At 54.9% G+C, this 18,119-nt stretch overlaps 2 protein-coding genes across 3 annotated transcripts; both read right to left on the bottom strand.

Moving 5' to 3' along the window:
- Positions 1-1,693: 1,693 nt before the first annotated feature.
- LOC101924597 (extracellular serine/threonine protein kinase FAM20C-like) lies at positions 1,694-7,074 on the bottom strand. Its single transcript, XM_005232923.4, has 10 exons — positions 6,587-7,074; positions 4,958-5,133; positions 4,794-4,872; positions 4,200-4,292; positions 3,901-4,016; positions 3,417-3,597; positions 3,184-3,293; positions 2,424-2,505; positions 2,220-2,279; positions 1,694-2,134 (listed from the first exon to the last, which is right to left on the bottom strand). The coding sequence occupies exons 1-10, from the start codon at positions 7,054-7,056 to the stop codon at positions 1,900-1,902; spliced, it is 1,602 nt and encodes a 533-aa protein (XP_005232980.4). The 5' UTR covers positions 7,057-7,074; the 3' UTR covers positions 1,694-1,899.
- Positions 7,075-11,545: 4,471 nt separating this feature from the next.
- Positions 11,546-16,432, bottom strand: DNAL4 (dynein axonemal light chain 4). Of its 2 annotated transcripts, none has more exons than XM_055809092.1 (4): positions 16,361-16,432; positions 14,791-15,015; positions 13,842-13,925; positions 11,546-12,705 (listed from the first exon to the last, which is right to left on the bottom strand). In XM_055809092.1, the coding sequence occupies exons 2-4, from the start codon at positions 14,860-14,862 to the stop codon at positions 12,541-12,543; spliced, it is 321 nt and encodes a 106-aa protein (XP_055665067.1). In that variant the 5' UTR covers positions 14,863-15,015; positions 16,361-16,432; the 3' UTR covers positions 11,546-12,540. The 2 variants fall into 2 exon arrangements, with proteins under 2 accessions (XP_055665067.1, XP_055665066.1); XM_055809091.1 differs by having other exon boundaries at positions 14,791-15,012.
- Between the last annotated feature and the right edge of the window lie 1,687 nt (positions 16,433-18,119).

Here is an 18,119-nt window from a genome sequence, read left to right as displayed (position 1 = left end):
GGAGCCGAACGCCTGAGCCCGGGAGGTGTGTTCCCCGCCACCCCAGGGCCAAGGGCAGCCCCCGGGCTGGTCCCACGGGTGATGCAGGGCCAAAATGGGGGCTCCCAGCTGCAGAGCTGCGCCCCGGCCCCGGCCCCCTCTGGGTTTTGGTGGGACAGACGGTTTGCCAGCCCCGGTGGGTTGGTAAATAGCCGTCCCCCCCCCGCGCCCCCGGGGCGGCAGCAGGGCCGAACCCGTCCCCGCGGCACGGGCAGCGCCGCTCGACACCCCGGTGCCCACGCGCTACCAGCGCCGCCGCGACCGGGCCGGCGGGTTCTGCTGCTCCTCGGGCACCCCGGTACCATCCTGCTCCCCCCGCAGGCGGCCGGGCCGGCTCGGCAGCGGGGTGCGAGCCAAACCCGGCGGCTCCCGTGGGACCTTGAACTTGCAGCGGCGCAGCCGGGACCTTGTGCAAACTCACCAGGCTGAGAAAACAGCCGCCCACCCACGGCCCGGCCCGAGCCTGACAGCGCCCTGGAAAGGGATTTTCCCGGGGGGGCTCAGCGAGGAGAGGGGAACCGGCCACCCGTGTCCGGACGCAGTTGTGCGGCTGTGTCTGTGGGGCACAGGGCAGGAACAGCCTCGCCAGCCAGCGCTGTGAAGGCAAAAAGGCACTCGTGGCGAGAGTCAAACAACATGGAGCTGGCAGAAGGGGAGTAACCTGTTGCAGAACAGCCCTGAAACCTTTTCCTCCCTGTGCCGGGGTTTGGTGCAGCAGCCAGGGCAGCAGCAGGACATGCTGCCAGCGTCGGGGGCGGGGGGGGCACGTCACAACAAACCCCAATTCAGAGTCCCCAGTCCTGTTGTGTAACGTGGACAGATCCTCTTTGTCTCGCTTTTGGTTTTTTTCTCTCTCCCTTTCGAGCCCATTTTTTGTTCCGGCCTAAATCTCCGCCTGGCTTTTCCAGGGCAGCCCTGTCTCCCGCTGCGCCAGCCGCCCTTTTTCACTCTTTCCTGCGGCTTCCCATCGCTCTGTGGGTGACTGGCTGGGCCAGAGGACATCTCCCCGGTGGCACCTTTATCTCTGGCCATGCAGATGCCAGCCCTGTGCCCCATCCTGCGGACACTGGCGGTAGCCTTAGCAATGGCACCTGCCCCAGCTGACGTAACCCTGCTGTGGATTAACCTCCCTGGGAGGCTCAGGGGATAAGCTGGGTGCTGAGCCACCAGGCACTAAATAGGGTGCGTGGCTCTGGGTCAATCCGTCCCCTCCTGAGAGCCACTTTTTTGGGCAGGGAGGGAGCCAGCAGCGGTTCCCAGGGGATTTGGGGGGATGCTGTGGGTGGAAGTGGGGTTTGTGTCCCCTTGCTGCAACCCCAGTGCTGCAGCAGAGGTGGCGATGCCGGAGCTGTGGAGGTTTTCAGGTGGGTGTGGGAGGAGCGGGGCAGGGACAAGTGGCAGGTGGCTGGGAGCTTGTGCCTCAGTTTCCCCACATTGGCAGTGGGGAGCCTCAGCTCTCTTTTTGGGGATCAGCAGGGCATTGCCGTGCTGGGGAGGGCTGGGGCAGCAGGAGCTTGCCAGCTCCTTGAGTTTGGCAGCTCTTGCTGGACAAAACCAGGAGAAATCCCTACCCTTTCCTAAAAGGCTTTGGAGAGCTGAAGCAACACGTCCAGGCACACAAGGACAAGCCAGGTGGGGGAAATCTCAGCTTGTGTCTTCTCCACTAGGCCAACCTTTTTTATTCAAATACCCTCCCTATACTGGCTATCCTTACAGCCCGCTTTCCTAGCACATGGCACCGCCGGCTCTGGCGCTGCTGAAAGCCAAAGCTACACAGAATCAAGAGCTGCATGCCAGTCCCCACAACACCCTCGGCAGTGCACCAAGACACCCCAACTTAGTGGGGCACCAAGCCCTCCATCACAGCCGGGACCCCACGTCATCCACCAGCACCTCGTCTGGGTGGGCTGCCCTGGCCAGGCAGCGTCCCACCACCACCAGCACCTTCCCCAGGCGACGGTCCAGCGCCTGCAGGTGGGGCTCGGCCAGGATGGGGGCCAGGGGGTCAGTGGCCAGCGCCTCCTGCAGCAGGTCACTCAGGCGGTAGGGCTGAGTGGCCAGCAGCTGCAGCCGCAGGTAGGTTGACTTCTTGATGCTGACAAAGACAAGAAGGGAGAGGTTTCAACCTGGGGACCCCCACCCCAATGGCAGCTCTGGGGTGGGCAGCAGCAGCCCCTTACCTGCAGCATTGCTGGAGGGGAGCCAGGATGGACAGTTCATCACGCGAGTGTGTGCCAAAGCTGGGGGGAGAAGCCCACCGGTCGGTGTCAGGGTGGCATCACCCCATGGTTCAGAGCCCAGCTTGGGGTGCATTTTGGCAAGACTCATGGTCTCCCCCGGCCCCTTTGACAGGATTGCAGCCTCCCCCTCTCCCCCTGCTTTACCCACGGCCGTTGTCCAGGTGCAGCAGAAAAGTGTCGTTCCCAAATTTCTCAAAGGTCTCATAGTGGTGCCGGTCCATGTTGCCTGCAGCGAAGCAAAACATTTGCCATCGACTGGTGGGCTGGGAGGTGGGAGCAGGGACACAGAGCACCCTCCTGGTGCAAGACTGATACTCAGGGGCTGGTGACAAGGTCTGAGGGCAGCTCTGAGGTGCCCGTCCCGTGGCCATGGCCATAGGGGGGACACAAGCAGACCCTCCAGGGCCTCCAGGCCCCTTTTCAACCCAACAGCCCCATGGAGGGACAACAGCAGCAAATGGAGCAGAAGTAACTGCAAAGACATGGCTGGGTGGCCAGGGACAAGGCGGGAAGCTCTCCAAGTCAGATAATGGCAGGGGACAGCACAGGGGAGAAGGAGCTGCCCCAAGGATGGGAGAGGCAGCACGAGCCCCTGGGAGCATCACTGCCAGCCCCAGCTCTCCAGGGGCTGCACATGGGAGCTTGCCAGGAGGTGTTTCCTGTGCCTGGGCTGTTCAGCTGGGATCTCCCTGGCATCTCTTGTCTTTGAGCTTCTGCCTGGGATATGCCCTAACAGCACAGCCCTTTGCTTTCACTCTGGGTAAGAGCGCAGCTCTCTGCAGCCCAAGCAACGGTTTGGCCAACAAACTTCATGGGATGTAGAGCCGTGGGACATGGAGCCATTTGGGCCTCTTGGTCCCGAGGTTCCCCCCCCAGCCCCCAGCGCCGGCACGGCAGGGCTCACCCATAAGGAAATCGAGGACTGTCATGTCGATGAGGTCAAGGAGGCGATGGCCCCTGTTGTAGGGCGGCGTCTCTCGCACCTGAGTGCAGTAGTTGGGGTTCAGCTCCCACCTGCAGGCAGAGGCCAGGGTGGGGGACAGGGCTGTGAGGAAAGCTGTAGGGTGGTCTGCTCCCACCCCATGGCTCTGCTGCTCCATGCCCGCTGCCCCCCATGCTCCCCGTGCCCCGGCTCACTCAGCCTTCTTGCTCTTGTGGTAGGAGCGGCGCCAGGGGCTGCGCCAGGAGCGGCGCTTGGCCAAGGTCTTGTCAGGCAGCAGGGCGGCCATGGAACCCTCCAGAAGGTCCGGCTTACCGCAGAGGGCGTGCTCAGTGGAGCAGTAGTAGGAGCACTCCCCGTAGAAGCAGACGTTGCCCGCTGGCCATGGGGACAAAGCAAAGGTTGACGAACAGCAGGAAGGTAACGAGCCCTCTACTCCCATACAGGGTGGTCCAGCTGGGTGAGGATGCCCCATGTGCTGTGGCCACGTGCCACCAGCAAAGCAATGGCAAGGAAGGCCTTGAGGAGCAGAGCTCCGTGGCAGGGGACCCGTTGGGAGCTGGAGCAGTCTACAAAGGGATGGTTTGCCCTGATGCAGGGGGAGACAGGGCAGGAGCAGCCAGCTCCAGGTGAGCTCCATGCGGGTGGCTGCAGGAGAGGATGGATGGCATGAAAACTCACCTGGGGAGATGAAGAAAGTCTTGGCCAGTTTCTTGTCCGTGGTGATGTCACGAATCTCTTTTGTTATATTGACCAAACGGCCAGAAACTGGGGGGATTCGCCGGAAATCCAGGATCCTGAAACACAGAACTCAGAACCATTTCTTGCCGATCCTGGATGTTTTTCACAGCAAGTTATTAAAATCACCATGAGATGCACGTATCCCTTGCAACAGAAGGGAAGAGGTGGGATGAAGGAGGAATTTCTCTGCCACTTTGCTGTCCTGGGAGGGAAAATTTGGATGCAAAGCTTGTGCTCACCTGTCCAGGTGGAAGGCTGCAATCTCTGCATTGTGCCGCTCAAAGTCTGAGAAGTAGAAGACATCAATGGGGGTCTCCTGGTCCCGGGTCTGCCTGGGAAAAGAGGGGAGGGTGGTGGCAATGCCCATAGACAGGGTCACCCCAAGGCTGGTTTGGCTCCAAACCACCCCTCACCTTATGCCCCCAGTGCTACTGGAGACACAGCCAGACCCAGTCTCCTCCAGTCACTCCCTGCCGGGTGCGGCACCGAACCCCCCAGCCAGGCCCCCATGCACCCCCTGCTCCCAACCCCAAGGGCTGGGAAGCCCTCATGAACTGGAGAGTCCTCGATAGTCCTCATGGACCGTCTTCTTCTTTCCACCACTGGAGGTCACTACCCCATCACAAGCTGCGCCCAGCCTGCTGCAAGCACCACCAAGGAAGGAGAGGGGAAGGGGACCATCCCGCTCCCCTAGGTTTTGGGGTAAGGGGGCTCAAGCGAGGTAGCAAATGAAGCACATCTCCATTTTTTCCCTCATGGTCTCCTCCAGCCGCTCCTCGCCGCCTAATGGGACCACGTGTGGGAGGTAGGGGGTTGTCCCCCACTCTACTTACTTCATTGGCTTGAAGAGGGCCTGCCCATAATTTGGGAATGTCATGATGAGCTTGAGCTGGGTCCCGCCAGACTTCTGGACTGAAAGGTGCCACATTGGTATGAGGGAGACAGGCAGCAGGCAGGGGCAGGGGTGTGGGCAGGGGTGCAGGCAGGGAAGTGGTACCCGAGCTGACGATCCTCTTTGTGGCCAAATCCCGGAGGAGGGTGGGCATCAGGGGGTCCTGGCGAGGGTACAGCTCATAGCGGTTGATGCCAACGTGGAATTTCAGCCAGGTAGGATAGGTGTCGTAGGCCGTCTTCCCTGTCGGGAGGAGCGTCTCGGCTTTACTGCTGCTGACCCTGCAGCCCGACAGCCACCACCACCCCAACAACAACGACAGTGTTTAGTCGGGACTGGACAGGCCCCACGTCCTCAGGCCCTTCCTGGGAGCCGGCTCATGGAGGGTGAGGCAGGGGAAAGGCCCAGCACAAGCCCTGGGTGGTGGTGAAAACCCCTGCCCTGAGTGTCCTCCTTGGGGCTCCTGGCACCTGGGCAGATCCCACCCATGGCTGGTGGCTGGGAAGACCCGCTAGCAGAGCCAGAGGGGGCTCAGTGTCTTCCCCTGCATCCCCCATGGAAAATCCCCCAGCTGATCCTGTTTCTCTCATCCGTGCCTTTATTTCCCTGCTGGAGCAGCTCATCTCATGGATTTTGCCCAAGAGATTAGCTCCCAGGAATACACACACACATCCATAAAACAGGGGTGGAGGAGCAAGGGCTTCCAAGCCATCGCCAGCACTGACCTGAACGCCCACCCTCACCATCCAGTTCCCCTTGGATGGGTTTATTGTGCACCCCTGACTTCCCTGGAAGGATGAGTTTGGGCTAGCACTATCCCTGCCTCTGTGCATCCTGCAAATTTGCATTTTGCTGGCATTCAGGGTGGGGGTCCTGGGGGTATCTTCCACTCCTCTGTACCAGCACCCACAGGCACTGCAATGGGACAGTCCAGCCCAGGGCATCTATAATGCAAATTCATACGTCTCTCTAGGAAAATGCAGACTGTGCCCCAATTACATCAAACCAGACCCATCTCCTATGGCTACCCAACAGGTGAGGTGGTCCTCAGAGGCAAATGCCCATCTGTGGTAACCAGCTCTTAAACCAGCTTTTATTCTCTCCCAGCTTTAGCAGCCACCGTGTTTGGAAGGTGTGCTTTCCGTAAGGAAGCTGCTATGGGTATCAACACTAAAGCTTTTAATATCTTCCCTCCTAATTAGAGGTTAGTAGTCCAGTGATAAAAATAGGCAGCCAGCAACAGTGAGCTCACCATAAAGCTGAAACTAAAGAGGTCAGACAATGTCCTGCGAAATGCAGGATGGGAACGGTCTCATGGTTAGAGGTAACCTATATTGCAGGCTTTGCATCTCCAACCGTGTCAGGAGAGGGGAATAAAACCGGTTAGCAGTCTGGAGTGGGGACTTCCTCATATACATAAAGGCAAACCAAAGGCTAGTCTGCATTGGGGAAGGAAAGGAGACCAGGAGATCAACTAAAAGATACCCTGCATAATTCTATGAATAATTCAAGTCTCCTTTGACTTCACCATGTGCTACAGGCTCCCAGGGAGCAGCCTAGAAATTCTGGGCTAAGAGAGGATTTGAGGCACAAGAGGAGTGTGCTCAGCAATTGGGGCCCCTCTCGGGTAGGGTGCTGATCTACGCAGGGAAATGATGTGTTTGGTTGCTGCCACTTGTCCCCTCAAACCCACATACCCCTCAAAAGCAAGCCAGGGCTGAGCTCACTCCTCACCATTCGTCGCTCCCGCTGCTGTGCAGGCTGAACTTCTCCATGGAGTTGACAACGAAAAGCTTGTCTTTCTCTGTCACCTTCGGGATTGGGATGTTGTAAAGAGGGTGCTCAAAGAGTGCCGCCAGCTTTGATCCCTTGGTCTGTCCCTCTCTGTGCTGGTGTGGGACCCCTGGCCCTCCATCCCTTGCATGCAGTCCTGCTCCCTGTGGCTGGGAGCTTTTCTCCAAGGAGCCGTTGCTGCCACTGAAATCCTGAAGGATTCGCAGGCTCAGCTTTTTGGGGCTGGCCAGCATGGGGCTGCCTGATAGGACACCCGAGGCTTTTGGTGCTTTTGCGTTGCAGCCGCAGGCCTTGTGGGCTGCAGGGAGAGCCAAGTCCATCGCCAGGTGTACCAGGAGGGCCAAGAGCAGGAGAAAGAGGAGGCTGACTTTAAATTTCCTTTGGAAAAGCGTTTGCAGCCGGCAACGCATCCTTCCTTGGCCGAGATGCTCAGCGAGAGGTGGGCACCCACCCAGGGCTAAAAGACAGTTGGTGCAGCCACAGCCTCTGTGCAAAAATAGGAGTGAGGCGTCCTGGATTTAGAGCATTGCAGCAAAAGAGCAACCAGTGCAAGGGCAGAGTTGCAGGAAAGATCTGTCACCACGGCACCTCAAGGGGTGACACCACTGGGCTGACAGCAGGACGGGGCAGGAGGTTGCAATGGGATTTATCAGTGCTGATAAGGAGCAAGCTAGCACCACCAAGGTTAGCGTGAACGACAGGGCAAGTTCCAAATCAATAGCCACAAGGCTGGCTTGGAGACAACGATGACTGCAGATAACCCCCACGCTGTCCCATCTCTCTATGCTGTCACCTGCACAGGGCTGCAGAACATTTCTTTGTATACAGGGCATTAAGGCGGTTCTGCTCTCCTGCAGCACCCACCCTGCCCAGCACCACTCAGCCCAGTTCCCCATGTCCATCACATCCACACACTCATAGCCCAGGAGAGTTTTTCTCCTGCTGCTCCGCTAGAGCAATTTTACCACACTCCCCCATCTATTCAAAATCACTTGTACTCAACCCCTCTTTCAAAACCCACTCAAATTAGGTAAAACGAAGGAGAGGTGAGTATCAGCATTAATAGGAGGGAAAAATACGGGCTGGCAGTGTACGGAAGGGATGCCGGGCAGGTGAGGTTCATGGGCAGGGATGCTCCCAGGGCCTCTGAAGCAGGCAGGGGAGGCAAGCAGGCAGGAGTGAGGATGCTGCCTGCTGCCTCGGGCATCAGCACAAAGGGACAGAAGGACCCACCAAGTGTTGGGGAAGAACTAGCAGCTTATGGAAGGGCAGGACAGCCCATTTTCGCAAGAAATTCACTTTTCCAGTGACATCCATGGACACAGAGCTGAGCTGCATGGGCAGAACCAGCTGATGACTTGTAGGGGGAGACCTTTGGATTTGTTAAGGGACAGAGAAGCACAGGACCACCTGCAACAAGGTTGGTGGCTTGGATACAGAGTCTAGAGTGATGTTTTTCCTCTTTTCTATTTCCCAAAGGATGCAGAGGGCGTGTGAAATCCCATACATCACACGGTCCTTCCTCGCTGTGTAATGTACCAGCAGCCAGCTTGGACATCCTTGCTCCAAGCCAGGGAGGGTGAGTGGCAGACATAAGGGGGTACGCTGGAGACCATCTCCCCTGCTGGCATCCCTGCACTACCCTCTCACTCGCGCTGGCCTCTCTGCACCATCCCGTGCCAGCTCTGTCAGTCCCAGGCTCGGCCCCCTCCCAGGTGGTACAGCAAGAACGCGGTGCTCCTGATGTTCTTGGCTCACCGTGTCCCACAGCACTACAGTTGCCTGGAAACTGCCTTCGGCTGACACCATCAGCCACCCCAGATTCAGCCCTGCGTTCCCTTCCCGTGCCTTGCGCTAACAAGATGGCTGATGGAAGCCAGGGCGAACAGGGAGGAGGAGGAGGACAGCTTTCCAGCCTGGTTGGCGAGCTTGAAGCCCTGCAGAAGGAGCCGGGCGGAGAGGAGCAGATGGCTTCCCCAGGGAAGGGAACACACTGCTCCGGGAGGTTTGCTGGATCCAGTCTGGATGTACGGTTTGGAAAGAAGGCGCCTAGGAGGAGCTGTAGCTGGAACACAGGATCGTTAGGTCATTGCTTAGTGAAAAAATACACCAACAAAACCCACGTGCTAACCACTCTCATCAAAGGAGCTGGGCTCGGCTCCCAGAGCAGGGCCACAGATTTCTTTATTCCAGAGCCAGCCCTGGGAGACTGAGGGGAGAGGGAGACACCCTCCTCCTTTCAGTGCCCCAAACCAGCTCCAAACTGGGTTGAGGGGGATAGATACCTCCACATCCTAGAGGCAGACAGGGACAGGGACCCTAGGGGCTGAAGCCACCCTACTGACGGGCAGTCCCTCCCCAGGCTGGGGGAACTTGCAATCCTACCCCTGCCCTGATTTAGCATCCCATTGGAAAGTGGAGGCAGGGGCATTAGGTGGGGCACTTGCCCACTTAGGACTTCAATGCTGACATTAAATATTTACCAAAAGATTTTTCAGCGAGTCAGACATGAGCCCACAGCAACAGGGAAGAGCTGGAGAGCTTCAAAGCCTGCCCCGATCGCCTGACAGCACGTCGACTTGCTTTGTTGCCATGACATCATCTCAGAGAAGCAGTTGAGTTTGCACCTCTTTCTTCCCATCTCCCCCCTCCAGCTCTTCCTCCATCTTCCCAGCGCCTTCCCCCTGCGTCACAGCAGGTTCGAGTCACCCTTGGGGTGGAGGAGGAGCCGTACATCCGGAGACATTTCCACTGCTGGCACCAAGTCAGGACTCCCCGGCAGCTGATAATGATGCTGCCCATCTCCCCTCAGTGGGGAGGGATGAAGTCACGAAGCACAGCCCTCTGAGATGGGCGGATAGGAAGGGTCACTGGCTGGCACCGATGCATCACCCTGTGTTTTTCATCTCATTTTCTACATCTGACTCAGCCTGATGCTTTGATGGGTAATGGCAGCAAGATGCAGGGGACACGAGATGAGAGGGAGAGGAGAACACAATAGCAAGCCACCTGTTGCCAGCTTCCCCAGCTTTCTGCTGAAAATTTGTAAAGTAGAAATCCTTCAGCAAGAGACTGCAGCTTTATAGCCAAAAGCATCTAGGCCCTAGAGGCTCCAAAGCATCATCCACAGAGGGGTCTCTGGCAAGAAAACACAGGACAAGGGGCCATCTCTGATCCATGAACTGTAGTCCCCGCAAAATTACAGGCATGCCCAAAAATGTGCCAGTTCCACAGCAAAAGGGGGGCGGAAGTCTTTCTCCTAACACACAAGGGCCAGCACAGCATGGCTCCACTTGCAACGGGCAGGAAAATTGATCTTATTGAACTCTTGCCTTGGAGCAGGGGCCTTCACATCCAGCTGAATTTTGGGAGGTTGAGGTTTGTGGTTTTGCATACAGTGCCAATGACGGGTATGCACACCAGCTAAAATGGGTCGGCTCCTTCGTGGTAACTTCTTGAAGGAAAGCTGTGACATTTGGAAACAAAACCAGCCTGCTGCTGCCCTGTAAGCTACCTTGCACTTACCTTGGGGGAGTTACAGTGCGGGACCTGACTTGCTGCAAATTCACACCTAGCTCTCACCTCACTCTGCACATGCACACTGATGCTTCGAGAAGGTTGAGGAGCAGTCAGCGTTCACTTATTGCCCATGCAGGTCATGGAGACATCAGCTTTGGTCAGCTGGCAGCCAGAGAGATAACAAACTGGCAGCGAGGCCAAAAGATTGTGTGTTGAGGTAAGCAGCTCCCTGTGATCATCTGCAGGTCACCACGACCCTGCAGAGATGCCCATGACCAGCACATCTGTGCATATGCACACAGCAGTTAATTATTCATTAGTGTTAAAGAGGCACAATTACAACAACTATAGTATGGCTGAAGGTATCATCATGCTCCAATGCAGAGCACTGCAAAGACACTGGCTTTACCTTTTCCTCTGAACCCAGAGGAGACAGAAAGCTGTGGAAGAGAAAAATAATCTTTTCCACCTGCAGAAACTGCCAGTCAACAGTGCTATCTTCATGTAAAGGCAGCCAGCTGGAGCAAGCAGAGCAACCACACCAAGCTCAAAGGATTTGGACTCTTCTACACTGCACAGCAATCCTGCCACTGTGGTCTGCCACACAGAGCAGGTATCGTGATACCAACTACCTTATGATACCAGTTGTGTTCCCCCTACCCTGCAATTCCTTTCCACCTGATCAATAAGGAATTATATGAGAGGACATCAGGCCTAGCCAGCACAGATGGTCCAAATTTGAAATAATTTCTGGTTGTCTTCGTATTACTCTAATTCCTGGCTTACAGAAGAGCTCCTGATGAAGATAAAACGGAGGCAGGACATCTCTAGCATCACACTGAGGTTCAGAGAAGGGACAAAAGGATTTGTAAGACCCTCCACCATTCTGATCCACCACAGGCACTAACGCAGAAAGGTCCTTCAGACTTGAACTATGGGCCAGAGTGTGGCCTCTCACAAAACATGAGGTGCCAGCAGTACTGCTGGTGAGGTGCTAAGAAAGTCTGAAAATCAAGGAAGCCACACATATGAGACCCCAAAGGTCAGAGCAGGGGCATACTGGCTGGGCAGAGGACACAGGAACACTCCCTTGCTGCTACTGCTTAGACAGCTGTGTGGACTGATGACTTTGGTCAGCAGCACTGAGGGCCTGGCAACCTTCCTCAGCGTCACGGCTTGCACTGGTGAAAGGAACTGAATAGGGAGGATGACCACGTCTCTGGTACCTATGAGTCACCTGGTCACACAACATGCAGGATGGAGACTTGTCAGTGTCCCCCACCTGAGCGATACCATTGCTTACTTACTTCTGTGTTTCCTGAACTACTTTTCCTTCTTGTGCTCCACTTTGAGATTTTCATTTTAGAACACACAGAAAAGGACATTTTACTAAATTTTTATTGTAAAAACAGTTCCCCAGATTTATATAAATAAGCCATATACGTAACATACAATTACGTTCATTCCATCCTCCAACACTGACAGCTTTAAAAAATGAAACAGACTAAAAGAATGCAAGTCCAAAAAGACGTTAGGTTTGTGATGACCAAGTGATATCTCACATGGAGCCTCTACCAGCCTCCAAACAAGATGCTGAAAGTACACAGCACTTACAACACCCCCAAGAACTGACAGGGAGGCATTCAAGCCTTATGAAGAGTTCTCACCCACTCCCCAGGCGTCGTCAGCTGCCTGTGTTTTCATGCTATCTCAGTGTGTGGTGGGTGAGAAAGGAGGGGGCAGTTTGCATAGCAACCTCCTACACCCAGGCAGCTCAGCTGTTGTGCCCTCCCAAAAGAAATGGGGAAGGGCGAGCTCAGTCTGCCTCCATGGGGACCCTTGGCACTGCCAGTTCTGTACGGACATCTTAAAAGTGAGGGGGAAAGAAGATATGCTCAGCATTCAGAGAGAGGAGAAACAGGTGCCGGTCAGAGCCATACCACAGGGTAGCAGGGAAGGCAGAGAAGAGAGGGCACGACGTGGAACAAGTGGGAGGACAAAAACCCCCGTAGGGTTAGATAGCACCTTTTCTCTTTTGCTTCCCCCTCCTAGCGTTGCTACACGGCTCTGCAGCGTGTCGTGAGATACCTACACCCCATCTCCTTCCTGCTTCGGCTCAACCACCCCAGAAAGAGCCACAGACAGATGAGAAATCCTATAAGCAAGGACAGGACAGCTTAGCAAGTTTATACATACACATGCACCAACTATATGTATCCCATGGAACTGTTAAGTCAATATGAAAAAAAAATCTTGATGTTTAACTATTAAAAAAAAAAAGCCCCACCTCCAGATTGTACAAAACTGTCAAGAGAAGGAAGAAATCTCTTGAATGCAGCGTACAAGAAATCTCTTGTATGGGACCCCGCCAGACGTCAGGAGCACTTCCAGACACACACAGCCAGGCTGCCACCAAAGAACATGTACAGCAGATTCTTCACCTCGTGAGTGATCTCAAAGCCAAAACCTTCCCCAATCACCACATGCCAGGAGGACCCAAATTTCTTGTCCATCATCTCTTTGATCATCTTGGCAGCACTCTGCAGAATGTTAAGGAGGAGAGCATAGGGTGAGACAGAGCAAGGAGTGAGTTTTTATGCAAACATCCCCCTAGTCATCTTCTCCCTTTAATACAACTACTCAAGTCATGGGCAACAGGCTATAGCAGCTGCACTTCAGGAACTGGGACCTCCCCAGAGCTACACCCAAGGGTAAAACAGGTCTTTGTGTTTTCATCAGCCTCTGACACAGCAGCTAGGAGAAATTATAAAGAACTGCATCTAGCAATCACAGTCTGAAGCAAGAATTCTGATTTAGATGCTGATTGAGTTATGCTGGGTGTAGTGAGCATGAGAGAAGATTCAGGTCACTAAGCTGTGACTATTTTTACAGGAGTCCATATTTTCTTTTACTCCAGCTAATTACCAAAACACTGAAACTAGGCTAACTTTTAAAAGGCTTGCTTCTCCCAGATCACACCCTGCTTGATCTAAAAAAAGGAGAGGAAGATTTTGCAGTGACATGCAGCGTCTCAGGTAGGATGGGACAGAAGGAATCTCTGGCTTTGTATCTTTGCCTTGCTCCAACACAAAACTGCTCTGGCAACAGGCAGCCCGTGCCCTGCCCAAGAAGCAAGGTGTGTTTTTCTTTATCATTGGTTCTCAAAGTTAAGGGCAACATTTCTAAAGACTGTAACTTTTACATCACTCCCCCATTTATATGGTCTCAAGTAATTTCATTCAAGAGGCTGAAAGCTGAGAGGGAAGACTTTAACAGACTGTACCTAAAGGTTCAAAGACTTTCCTGTACTCATCCCCAAAACAGGAGTCTCCACACAGTGCTGAACCAAGCCCTCAGGACACAGAACATTTTATGAACATTTAGAAGCATGTCACAGGCAAGGCAGGATCAGGAAGGCGTAACAGTCTGGGAGGCAGCATCGCTACTAACCTCTGCTTCCTGCAGGAAAGCAAAGTGCTAGTACGGATCTTGCTGACAAAAGGAACCGAATCCAACATCTAGCCGAGCTCTTTGCTGCCTCCTACCCTTGTTCAGTGCAGAGAGTAATAGGATGTCAGGATTTGACTCTACTCTGCCCTGCACCCTTAGCCCTGCTCCTGCAGGTTTCCTGAGCCACAGCAACTGAAGGCTGGCCATTTTGGGATTTGGCTAGTACCTCGTTGTTGGTGGCGTATTTCTCACATGCCGTAACGCACAGCTCCATGGCCTCTACACGCATCTCCTCTGGCATGTCAGTGTGCTGGAAAGAGCAAACAAACAAGAGGAACTAAGCAGAAAAATAAGAGCTAGACACAAGACAACAGTAAGTAGCTATTACTTTTGCACAGACTATAGCACGGGTCTAGACTGCTGGGTATGGGCAAAAGGCAGCTAGTCCCTGCAACTTTTAATGCTTGCTTCAAGGTGGGGGGCATCACCAACAACAGGGGCCTGTCCATACACCAAGCATTTCCACTGTTTCAGAGAACAGTAAATAGGAAAATGGCTTACTGCATTACAAGTGCCCCTTTGCACCAGCAATGCAGAATTCTTCTCTACCTAACATTAAGACTAGCACTAAGTAAGCACAGCTTAAAGGAGAAGATAGATACATCTGTCGGTTTTTCTGAAGATGAAGGGAAAGCATGTTAATGCTGCTCCAATCACAGTCCTTAATTATTGCTGTAAGCATAAAGTCTAAATTACACGGACTTTTCTTTCTGTTCTGCTGGCTGGCTGGCTGGCAAGGTCTCTTACTCCAGCTCCTCTAGGATAAAAAGCAAGCTGCATCCACAACACAGGAGAAGGCTCCAAAGGCAGCATGTTCATTCTATTAGACAACCACTTTGCCCCAGGCTTCCCCTGGCTAACTTGAGGGGAGAGGGACAGGGCAGCACAGTACACAGAACAGACAGGGGACACAATGGTGCTAATCAATTTCTCTGACAGAGGTCAAGGACAGGGAGAAAGCAGCAGTGATGACCAGGATCCCTCCACAGGACCACCGGTACATTCTCACAGCAGCTACTCAGTGGGAGAAATTCTAGTTTGGAAGGTTGGTAAGAACGAATGTAGAATTTCTTGTCTGTAACACTGGTAAATGCGTAATCCATCCCTCTTCTTACCCTAATCAGTGGAAAGCTGTGAAGTCTTTTATAGTCAGCTTCCTCCTTTTTCCCCTCCCCGGTGTCTGCCATGGTACTTCCACAGTGACCCCGGGAAGGGGCAGAGGGGATGGCCTGGAGCTCAGCAAGGTGCTGCGGCACAGGCAGCTGAGAGGAGCACAGCTCTGTGAACACAGGCAGAGCAGCTTCAGCAGGAGGGGAAAATTTCCAGCTCAGAGGACACTGCTTGAACAAAAACAAACATGAAAGAGAAAGAAAGCTTTGAATTAAAATGGAAGGCCAATAAAATTATTATGAGAATATTGTCCTATCCTGCTTACTTGCTGTTTCTCAGTACCATCTTCACAAGCCATGCACTTAAGAGCGTTATCTTACAGACCATTAATGCAAACAAATTTTAAAAACTTAACATTTTCCACAAACAAGGCTTCAAGAGCACAGCACTTCCCAGAAGCACCAATCGACACGGAGGAAAAAGCCAAGTAACGGTATAGCTTCCAACAAGGGAAGGGAGAACAATACATCAGCCATTATATCTATTGATTAATTCCAAAAAGGTTCTCCCAGGACACTATTATCTGCGAGACTTTCAAACTGCGTATGACAAGCAAAGAGTAAGAGTATTTTAGGAACAGGATCAGTGTACATGTCTGGACGGAAATGCTTAACAGGAACATCTTGGTCTGGTTTGTACATTTGCTCCTTATATCCCTGAACATTTGTCAGCTGGGGAGGACCATATGGGAAAATGCTGGACTGTGCTTCTGGGCCTAATTACCAGCCAGCCTCATCTTGGGCAATGCAGAGGCACAGCACCATCTGACTGGCAGGTTCAGAACATTTCACCACAGTCTTCCCTCTGGTTCTTTCATCCAGAACAAACCACCTTCCTCTCCCACCTAAAGGAAGCAAGGGTGATCTCACATTAAGGGGAAAACAGAACACGGTGCCAGGCAACACCACACAGACCAAGCATTTATGCAGAGTGTGTACAGCTGCTGGCTAAAGCAGAGTCTAAAAGATGACGAGCTTTCACACAGGGACCACGGGACCTGTAGATGTCCCCACAACAGCCTCCACAGGACAGAACCTCCACCTGACTGGCACCGGCCTCCCGCAGCGGGGCAAACCCCGGGAGCTACTTCAACACCCAGCCTGCCGCCGGCAGGTGCTCAGGGCCGTAGGCCGCCGGGGGTGCCCCCACGGGCCAGCGGCGGTTTCCCTGGGCAGAAGCCGCTGACAGACGGTTGCGCCGGTTAGAAGAGGGGGGCAGCCCGCCAGCCGTGGGCCCGGAAGGCCACGCCACAGCCCCGGCCGGAGGTGGGGGGCAAGGATCGGAGCCACCGGGCACGGCAAGGCCAAGCTCCCTCCGCGGCACAACCAAGGGCTGCGGGACGGGACGGGGGAGCGCCGGAACACGGCCTGAGCGGGCCGCACACCCTCAGCGGCCCCCTTACGCCAGCCCGCTGCCCTCAGCCCCAGGAGAGGGAACGAGGAGGGAAAGGGCTCAGCGAGCAGCCCCGGGCAGAGCAGGGAGAAGAGGACGAGGGGGCTCCGGGCCTGGCCTCACCTGCGCCGCCACCGCGGCCCGCGCCGCCGCCCAAGCACCGGTTGCTAAGGAAGACCCGTGACTTGTCGTAGCAACGGGCGCAGGAAGTCCCACCCACCTCGCCGTCCATTGGATGCGAGGGGGCCGCCCGGCGTGTCTGATTGGCTGTCTGCCTTGCGGGTGACGGCGCGGGGGCTTGGGGCGGCGGCGGGGACGGCAGGGTGGCCGTGGGGCGCCTGTCCTGCGCCGCCCCGCCCCCCGCCCCGCGGCCCGGTGCCTGTGGCAGCAGTGCGGGAGGGCCCGGGGCTGCGGTGGCGGCACCGCGGGGGGCCTCGTGAAACAGCCCGGCCATAGCGAGTGGAAAGGGTCCGGGACCCCGGTCCTGCGTGGCCGCAGGAGCCACAGCTGTGCTCCGCGAGTGGCGGGGCGGGCCCTGTGCCCACCCCATTCGTGGGCCGCCGCCGGCGCCGGTCTGGAGCTGCTGGGAGGGGGGGGGCCGTCTGCCGGCGGCGACGAGGAGCCTTGTCTCCTCCCTTGGCCGGGCTTGGCAAAGGGGCTTCCAGGGGACTCTCGGCCTTCCCGCCTTTTCCAAGGCTCCGGGGTGGGTTTTGGCAGGGCAGGCTGCAGGGGTGGGCTCTGAGCTGCACCCGCTGCCGGATCGCCAGGTATCTGGAGACTTTGCATTTTTCTGACTTAAAACCCCTTTGAGGCCTAGTTCTACCTTTTGTTTTAAACAGGGATAAATACTGGAGTGGTTTGGGGCAGTTCATGTGTTTTCATTGCATGGGAAAGGCAGCCGCTTGTGTTTGCGATGCAACTGGGTGCATCTGGAAAGTTTGATGCAACTGGAAAGAAGGAGAAAGCGAGGATGGGTCATGAGTTTGCAAACAGCTCCTGTAATACTGACCCCCATCCCTACTGAGCTCATCGCCTCCCTCCGTGGCCTTTTTATCTGTAATGCCTGTTTGCTCTGAGGCTTTCCTTTATTCTGGGCTCCCTAGGAAGCCTGTGTTTGCTAGCCAAACACCAATTCCCTATAAAACAGGGCTTAAAACAGTTTCCTGGGAGTCTAGGAACATATTCATCTGAAATTAATACAGGTGGAGAAGCAGCAAGCTACAGAATAATACTTCCTGTGCAAAGCCCTAGCTGCTGGGCGTGATGCCCAGGTTTCCGTCAGGGCCCATCCTTGTCTTGCAGAGTGGCTTGTGGGCCTGATCTTTTGTGTGGTCTTTTGGCTGGTGTACGTTTGAAATGTCCTCATTGCCGGCTGGCTGCTGAAAGAATAATTGCTTTCTAGCTGTCTTGAGAAGGAAAAAAGAGGGGGAGGAACAAGCTGGGCATTTTCCTGCCCCTGCCAGCTTGTGGAAAAAGTCCTCTTCCCTCACCATAACCTCAAAGCCCCCGCCCCCCCCCCCGCCCCCCCCCCCCGGAAGACATCTTATTGTCTCTTTTGCTCGTGTAACAGTGAATCAGACCTGGTTGTTGTTTGCCTGACAAAACGCAGCAAAGCTGACTTTGGGTTCGGAAAGACAATGCTGCGGTGATCGTTCATCTGTCCCTCTGCCTTTTCTGCTGGTTGTGACAGAAATGAAGCGCTGCCTCTTGTCCCTCTCATTCTCCTACCGCTCCTGCCTCCTGTGCCGATTCCTTCTCCTTCCTCCTTTCTGCAAGCATCGGCCTCTTGCAACGAGGCAGGCACAGAGCTAAAATTGTCAGGAGACAGATAAAAGCTGGGAGATCATTTTTTTTTTCTTTTGCAGAGGAGATAATTAGGAAT

The sequence above is a fragment of the Falco peregrinus genome, chromosome 6 (assembly GCF_023634155.1).
Source record: "Falco peregrinus isolate bFalPer1 chromosome 6, bFalPer1.pri, whole genome shotgun sequence".
Taxonomy (NCBI): domain Eukaryota; kingdom Metazoa; phylum Chordata; class Aves; order Falconiformes; family Falconidae; genus Falco; species Falco peregrinus.
The sequence above is the reverse complement of the archived record's forward strand: the minus strand, read 5'-3'. Positions and strand labels throughout refer to the sequence as shown.